Source organism: Hyalella azteca, unplaced genomic scaffold (assembly GCF_000764305.2).
Source record: "Hyalella azteca isolate HAZT.00-mixed unplaced genomic scaffold, Hazt_2.0.2 contig10897, whole genome shotgun sequence".
Lineage (NCBI taxonomy): Eukaryota > Metazoa > Arthropoda > Malacostraca > Amphipoda > Hyalellidae > Hyalella > Hyalella azteca.
In genome coordinates this window covers 28,490-36,633 of record NW_025940916.1, presented here as the reverse complement: position 1 = coordinate 36,633, position 8,144 = coordinate 28,490, and the positions used below count along the sequence as shown (strand labels likewise).

Sequence of the window (8,144 nt, the reverse complement as noted above, 5' to 3'; positions counted from 1 at the left end):
ATATCCATAATTATACTGTCGAAATGGCGCGCTGCAGATGATTTAACATCATATTTGTTTGCCTAAAGAGCTCGGACAGCAACACAATACGCTTGCCTGAGCACCTAAGATTATTGCTCACTGCGGTTATTACAATGTAGAGAAACACCAGAAATGATTTGTGTTTGTTTCGCTTGTTGCTCATTGGAGTGTGTCAACAATAAGCAATTTTCGATCTTTAATTAGCTAGTTCCAACTCGTTAAACAGTTGATAAGGAAATGCGGTGAAACGGGCGTGGGAGACTAGTCATCGGTGGCGCGATAGGAAACGATAAGGCACGTCAGGGAATCGCTGCACAAGTTTCTCAACTGGGCTACATCGGTGGTCATTCGTGCGACTGGGTTTGCGATACACGAGATCATGGTAATTAAACTAAGACGTTGCTCAATTCTAAATATGTATCGTAGTTCTTTAGGTAGTCGAAAAATGAAATTTACCAATTTCGTCGTGAAACTACTTAGAATAGAAGTGTCGGCGTTGAAGAAATAGGCCCATGGCCTGTTGCCGATTCTTGAACTTTTCGTGACTTGATTCACAAGGGATCCGTCCTGTGGAACCCGATCTTTCTATAGCTGACGATTGATTGAGATAGCTGCTGGACTTATTGCCTGATCCGTGTAGCTATTGAATACGATCTTTCAATTCTCACTGCAGATGCGGCATTTTTCTGGATTGTGTCTGTTCTTAACCATTCTCGTCTTGCGAGAAGTGTCTACTCAAGGTCAGTAGATTTCGCTTTCAGTAACTAGGTGCAAATTACGTATCCGTGCTGCTCTAGAAAATTACAATGAAAAAGTCAAAGAAAAAAAATCACGAAACGAATAAAATGAGAACTTATAGCCTCTTTCAAAGAAGTCTAGGGATTGATTCGCATACAGAAGTAAAAAAAAAAAGTCAGACAATTTCGAAAACAGATAATAGACTTCTTTCTACGTGTGGTATGGAGTCAACTCAATATCTACATTCAAGAACAATGTACTTTCTTAGAATTGAACATTTTGTCTATAATGATCGTAATTTATAATTTGAACAAGGCAAGCATTTTAATGAGATTTTGATGTATTTACCGATAAAAACATGATTAATCATTCTAGCGGCGTTACTAATTTATCTTTATAGAAGAAAATCTGCTAAAATTGCCTCGAGCCTAATTTTTCCCTAATTAAAAAGTTTAACGATAAATTAAAACGCACGGAATAATGTTCGAAAATCAGTTTTAAATGCTCATTTGCGTAATTTTTGGTGCAATTTTTATCATTTGTAGATTTGTTCCTAATTGCAAAGTAATCATCTGCAGATGAGAGAACAAAGATTGTTGGCGGGACAGAGGCAGCTCCTGGCGAGTTTCCTTTCGTGGTGAGTAGTTGAAGTGACGCTTAAACCTAACCTGCGATGCATCAACAAACCAAACGAATACATGTTATTATAATTCGTTCACGAATGTGTACAGCGCTACCGAGTAACAGATTCGAATACTTACGAATTTCTCAAACATAGTATATAGAGTAAACATTTTTAGCTTAAAATAAATAATTATTATTATAGTTATTTTATATAATATCGAATATGTAGAGATTTCAGCGTTGATTGCCCCGTGTTCGCCTGTTGGCCGCTTTTTCAGCTCCTGTCCGACTTGCCGATGTCAACTACAATTTTCACAGCTAGTTGTGGGTATCACACCATTCAACTCGCTGCTTCCAATATTAGTGATCTTAATCACTCGGCCACCCCGAGATAATAACTAATTGCTTATTATTATATTAGATTGTTTACTGTAATTATCATGAAGCAATAAAGGACTACATAGAATGTCTTCAGTAGCGATCCGAGAACAAAGAGATGGGATCTATTTTTTCTTAGATCTGTAGAGATCAGTGATCGTGTTTTTTGAATTAATAAAAGGAAATAAATATAACCGTTAGGAAAATGTATAATAGAAATTAAAATTATATTGCTGCTCGTTATTACCTCCAGGTTGCATTGTATCTAAACAACACAGAAGGAGAAGTTCATTTCCACTGTGGAGCCTCTCTAATATCGCGGCACTATGCAGTTACTGGAGCTCATTGCGTCCAAGGGTGAGTGCTGCAGTATAACAGGCGCGTATTTACTCTTCACTTATGAGTTCTAAGAGCGTATAAATATGAATTTTTCCTATGTTACCTATATGTGCTTTATTGAATCCAGAACTTTTATTTTCTTACTGTTTTAAATGAGTTTTTCTCTCAATTCTACTGTCGATTCGAACACGCCCATCGATAATTCCATTACGCATCTGAAGGTAAGAAGTCAGATAATAAATAAGTAGTTTTGCGGTGCTCTAAAATTCTGTACTCACTGTTAGACATGAAGCGTCCTGAGCATCAAAGCATGTATAACTATTAACTAATAAATGGTTCTTAAATTGTTCCCGAAATTTCATCGCCCGAAATTCATTTCCTAAGAAATTCCAAATAATTCTTCGGCAGATAATAAACCAATAATAATGAATATTTTGTCCGTACCATAAAAAAACTTTGCAGAGAATATTTGAAAAGTAGGTACAGCTTGATTAAAAATATTAGCGTTTTTAAAAAATCTATTTTTACTGAAATCATGAATGATTCTAAGCATGTTATTAAGCAATTTTTGATTTTCATCAGTAATTGTGGGCTCGTCTAGATTATAAGTGAACAGCAAATCAATCTTTTGGCTAATAATAACATATTTTGGCTTCTTCAATAGGTGGTCGGCGTGGCGGTTTAAAATAGTGGCGGGCACCGTGGACCTCGAAAACCCGAGCTCTGCTACCCAGGAGATCTTGGTTGAAGAGGTCATTGAGTACGAGCTCTTCCATTTTGAAGTCGGGACAGCCATTCCTACGAACGACGTGGCTCTGCTGAAGGTAACGACCATTTATTGTCTTACTTTAGTATCAACCACACTATGTTCGAAATTTCATCCGTGGTAATTTTATATCCATTCCAAACTATATTTCAGTTGATTTCATTCACTGGTGGCCTTCACAAGATAAAAAGTATTGTGTTAACTTGTGCATTTGGTATCCACTTCGTCTGATCGGAGAAGTGAAAATTGAGCATTGAGTAAACAATATACTCGTTAGTTGACTCAAAAATAAAGCAACTAAATTAACTTATGCAGTACACCAGCATCCCTTTTATCAAGCAATATCTCAAACTCAATTGAGCTTTTCGAGCGTCAATCAAAAGGCAATCTAAATCGTATGAATATTATTCTCAAACACAAGTAAACTTCTCGAGCGGGTATCAAAAGAATATTATATATAATAGAATAGATATTCCATATTATTAGATTATATATTAATTAGATATTATCTATATATTATATATAATATCTAAACTTTGTGTCAGTTACAAGGAGAAGGCGCCTCAGGAACAGGAACGGGATTCATCAGCGTCGTGGGCCAGGACCAAGAGCTTCCCGTAGGCTCCTCCTGCACTGTCCTGGGCTGGGGCGCAACTCAGGTACATTGTAATCGATTGACTTTTATGTTCCTGTATCGTTTTTTAGCGCATTTTCTCATTTATGGAAAAAAAGGCGCTATTATGCTCGTCATGTCCGTCTGTCTGTCTGTCCGTCCGTGACTTCACGTTTTCGTCGACCAGAAAATGCGCTCTCTGTCACTCACTGCAGTGAGTACTGAGTTATATTTTTTTTTACCAAGGTTTGAATCTCCGTGTATTTTTTGATTTACTGTTCTTATTATATTTATATTCAATATATTTTCTGGACTGATGCTGGAGGTGGTCTCCGATAAGTTTTCATTAAAGGTATAATGAACTTGCTTGGCACTCTAATTGCTTTCACATTCCTTGTAAACTTGCGATTTAAGCAGACTATGGATATATATATATATATACTTAAGTACATTGTTAATAAGGGTTACGGCTAGAGTATTTCTAGGAGGGTTGTGGTTAAGCGATGAGTGATGTACTTCAATTATCTCTTCGTCGTTCATTGTGTCTTCAACGTCACTGTTATATTCGACAGATGAAATCAATAAAAATTTATTTAGATATGTCACAGAATAGAAATACAATTATTTTATGATCATGTCCAGCANACAGATGAAATCAATAAAAATTTATTTAGATATGTCACAGAATAGAAATACAATTATTTTATGATCATGTCCAGCATTTTATTTATTTATACTCGAACGTGTAAAATTTGTTCATTAGCGAATAATCTCATGTATAATCGTTAATTTGACGTCAAGGTACTTCATCACCAATTTAGTTTTCAATTGTATTTGATGAAGCTTAGAAATAACTGTAAATGGGATGAATTTTAGTTTTAAAATTTATTATTTATTTATTACAATAAATATTGCACTATAAAATTTGTCGATAGAGGTTGAGTTAAACACCAATTGTTTTGGCAACGTGAATCAATAGAATGAAAATGTGGAAGTCTAGTAGCTATTTCAAACTATCGTCAGTCTTGAAAAGATCCGGTCAAATGACAGGATTTTAGATCTTCTGTGAACAAGGCACGAAAAGTTCACGAATCGGCGACAGGCCACACCAGGCCTACTCCTTAGCGCTGACATCACTATGTTATGTTATGTTAAATGTATACTGAATTGTAGGACGGTGGAGCCATGTCACCAACACTGCGCAAGGTGGACGTGGTGGTGCAGGATCAAGCCACCTGCTTCGAGAGCTACAATTACCTCTTCAGACCTACAATGTTGTGTGCCGGCTATCCTGAGGGAGGCGCTGATGCTTGCCAGGTATTTTGTTTCACCTGCTTCGAGAGCTACAACTACCTCTTCAGACCTACAATGTTGTGTGCCGGCTATCCTGAGGGAGGCGCTGATGCTTGCCAGGTATTTTGTTGCTTTTTAGCGCATTTTCTCATTTGTGCAAAAAATGCGCTATTGTGCTCGCCATGTCCGCCTGTCTGTCTGTCTGTCCGTCTGTCCATCCGTCCGTGACCTCAAGTTTTCGTCGACGAGAAAATGCGCTCTCTGCCACTCACTGCAGTGAGTACTGAGTTATATCTTTTTAATAAAAACTTCATCTGTAAAGTGAATTTAAAAAAGGATTATTTAATGAAAGCATTGGCATTTATTAAAATTTGGATTTGCCTCTTTAAAGTGTAAACCTGATAATTGCTCCCCAGGGGGACTCGGGCGGTCCTCTGATCTGCGGTGGGGAGCTACACGGAGTTGTGTCCTGGGGAGATGGGTGCGCCAAGCCTCAGAAATACGGCATCTACACGAGACTTGCTGTCTTCTCAGACTGGGTTGAGAAACACAACTTCGTTTTAGGTTATCCTGACGATGAATGAACTTGCTGTCTTCTCAGACTGGGTTGAGAAACACAACTTCGTTTTAGGTTATCCTGACGATGAATGAACTTGCTGTCTTCTCAGACTGGGTTGAGAAACACAACTTCGTCTTAGGTTATCCTGACGATGAATGATCTTGATAAGGAAACATTACTATCATTAAACATTGTTATCAAATTTCATTATTGTAATCGATCGGTCACTTCATGAGTATTTGCCTGGGGTTGGAATAATTGAGAGATTACTTAGGATTACTGAACATAAATCCTGATCCAATACATCAAGTTGTTTAAAAATAAAAATATAAATTCAACATACCGTTGGAAGTCAATATGTATAAGCTTGCATTATATTTATTTAGCTGATTATGCTTCAGGGACCAAGTTTACTTTGCTAAACACTTTGCCTCTATGTCAATTGAAGCNATCGTTTAATTTAAATGCACTCGTCATCTTAATTGATTGATTTTTGACAGAAATCGATCGACTCACCTATTTTAAAAGTACTCAAGTAAAGCTGACAACAAAATGATGAGTTTCATGTACCTTCACTTCTATTCGAAACTAGCATGCAGATACAGCAGATGTTTGCAGAAATATCCTAAGGATATTATGGTAAATAATAGAGGCACCATAAGCATTAAAAGGTAAACAATGAAACAAAATAACTTTGGAGCTTAATTTTGCCTAGTTTGGCAAGGCACCGACCGTTAATATGAATAAAAATATGAATGAGTCCGATATTTACATTCTTATTCTCCCAATATTACTTCATTTTCTTTATTCTTCTTCATTTTCTTTATTCTTCTATTCTATACTTTTTAATTTTTCTACCGTGAACATCAATTACGCAGAGGAAATTTATCGATGATCATTAAAATTAAACAAATTTATCTCGGAACCACCAGAGGCGTCGGCGTGCCGAAATAAAGTTAAGTTGGAGTAAGAACAATAAAGAGCAGCCGTGATCCTTGTAATAAATTATTTCGTACGTGTATGGCCCGTGGAGAGATTCTTAAGATGTGATGCTGGACGATGTAGGAGATGCGCAGTACAATAGCAGCGCAGTGGCAGTGCATTGGCAGCGCAGTAGCATCGCAGTAACAGCGCAGTGACAGCGCTGTAGCAGAGCAGTAGCAGCGCAGTAGCAGCGCAGTAGTAGTGCAGTAGCAGCGCAATACCTGCGCAGTACCAGCGCAGTTGCATTACAGTAGCAGCGCAGTACCAGCGCAGTAGCAGCACAGCGTCAGGGCAGTAGCAGCACAGTAGCAGCGCAGTAGCAGTGCAGCGTCAGGGCAGTACTATCGTCTGCCCCCCGCGTTGTTTGTTCAGGTTGTCGCAGCGGCCGCCACCTGCGGTTGTCCCATGGCGCGCAGCAGCTGTCCCGCTCACACCGCCACGTCACACGACAAAAAACTCGTCTCGTCTCCAATGTCAAATGCACAAAAACTTCATTTGCAGCCATATGTATGCTCAGTTTACAGAGCTATGCATGCGATAACTTTAATCAATCAAGACATTAGTTACACAGCTGAGTAGCAGGAATTGTAGTCAGGTAAAGTTATTCCAAGAAATTGTACATGATATGATTGATCTCCCCAAAATACATTTCCGCGTAAAATGAAGCACTTCAAGTCAATGCAGAAACAAGACTTTGCTGGCAGAACAAGAGTAAATTTAATGCAATTCTACGAAACTTAACCTGACCAAAGGCTACGATTTAACGTTCATATGATCCTGCAAGTATTTTTAGTTCGTTTGTACAAGAGCAATTTTAGGAAATAATTTGAAAAGTCATTCCCTGGCACAGATCACTGTTTACTAAAAACAACGTAAATTTTTCTCCAATCGTAAAGTTACATACGGTATAAAGTATATTGCACGCGGTGGTACATTGTATTTATTACAAGACCTTGCTCATTTTCTTAGATTTTTTTTTACCTACAGTTTATTTTGCGCTGAATGCGAAAATTTATTCCTAGTTTAAATTCGCTGATAGAATAGAATAGAATAGAATAGAATAGAATAGAAGTGTCGGCGTTGAAGAAATAGGCCCATGGCCTGTTGCCGATTCTTGAACTTTTCGTGACTACATCTCGCGGCACAATCAATGAAAACAAAACGTTTAGAAATCAATGCGGGTTTAATTAATTTTCTGCTCTTGCATATAAAAATGAAACATACAGAGTACACGAAGCAACAACATTCTGCTCTTCTCTCATTTCTTAATTGAAAAAGAAACATGTAGGAAGTAGAGTCCCAATGTTTTATTCCTTGAATTTAAACCAGCAATTATGTACAACATATTAAGAGAAGTTCTGCACATATAAGGTTAATGTCTTCTTTTCTAATGATCGAGTCGTTGTTGGTCCTAGAAAAAAAAAATTTTTCATAAATAGGCTTGCTCTCGAAAATTCGGTATAGCCTGCAGTCGATTTGTGAGATTTGTTCCGCTGCGTAAGAGTAACGAAGCGTTGCTTCCGCTGCAGCTGCGGTACTGACAGACGAGCTCAAGTAGTCATGCAAGTAGACGTGGTGCTGATGGTATCAAATTTTTCGTAAACAATATATTGTCCACTTGTGCAAAACAGAATCTCTCGTCCTTACATATTTGCAGGATAACAGATTTAACTACGAAATATTAGGTAGGTGAAATTTGAAAAAATTATTCGGCCATTATAAACAAAAAATAGGGAATTAGCTTTTTCACTAGCGACAGGAGTACAGAGACGATTATTTTTCTCCCGTAATTTCTCGTATGCATTCGTAATATGATTTACGAACTTAAA

The 8,144-nt window shown here is 37.6% G+C and overlaps 1 protein-coding gene across 2 annotated transcripts; it reads left to right on the top strand.

The window, feature by feature from the left end:
- The first annotated feature begins 284 nt into the window (after nucleotides 1-284).
- Nucleotides 285-5,758, top strand: LOC108672418 (trypsin-1). 2 transcript variants are annotated; one of them, XM_047882613.1, is made up of 9 exons: nucleotides 285-403; nucleotides 695-761; nucleotides 1,338-1,396; nucleotides 2,015-2,118; nucleotides 2,765-2,924; nucleotides 3,412-3,525; nucleotides 4,653-4,753; nucleotides 4,850-4,892; nucleotides 5,189-5,758. In XM_047882613.1, exons 1-9 carry the CDS (start codon nucleotides 401-403, stop codon nucleotides 5,354-5,356), a joined length of 819 nt encoding a protein of 272 aa, XP_047738569.1. In that variant the 5' UTR covers nucleotides 285-400; the 3' UTR covers nucleotides 5,357-5,758. The 2 variants fall into 2 exon arrangements, with proteins under 2 accessions (XP_047738569.1, XP_018015556.1); XM_018160067.2 differs by lacking the exon at nucleotides 4,850-4,892 and having other exon boundaries at nucleotides 4,653-4,796.
- The last annotated feature ends 2,386 nt before the right edge of the window (nucleotides 5,759-8,144 follow it).

What these genes read in the sequence shown, in the direction of transcription:
- LOC108672418 (XM_047882613.1), top strand. An exon ending in CTGGCGAGTTTCCTTTCGTG is followed by an intron (nt 1,397 to 2,014) that starts GTGAGTAGTTGA and finishes TATTACCTCCAG; the next exon opens with GTTGCATTGTATCTAAACAA. An exon ending in GAGGCGCTGATGCTTGCCAG is followed by an intron (nt 4,893 to 5,188) that starts GTATTTTGTTGC and finishes ATTGCTCCCCAG; the next exon opens with GGGGACTCGGGCGGTCCTCT.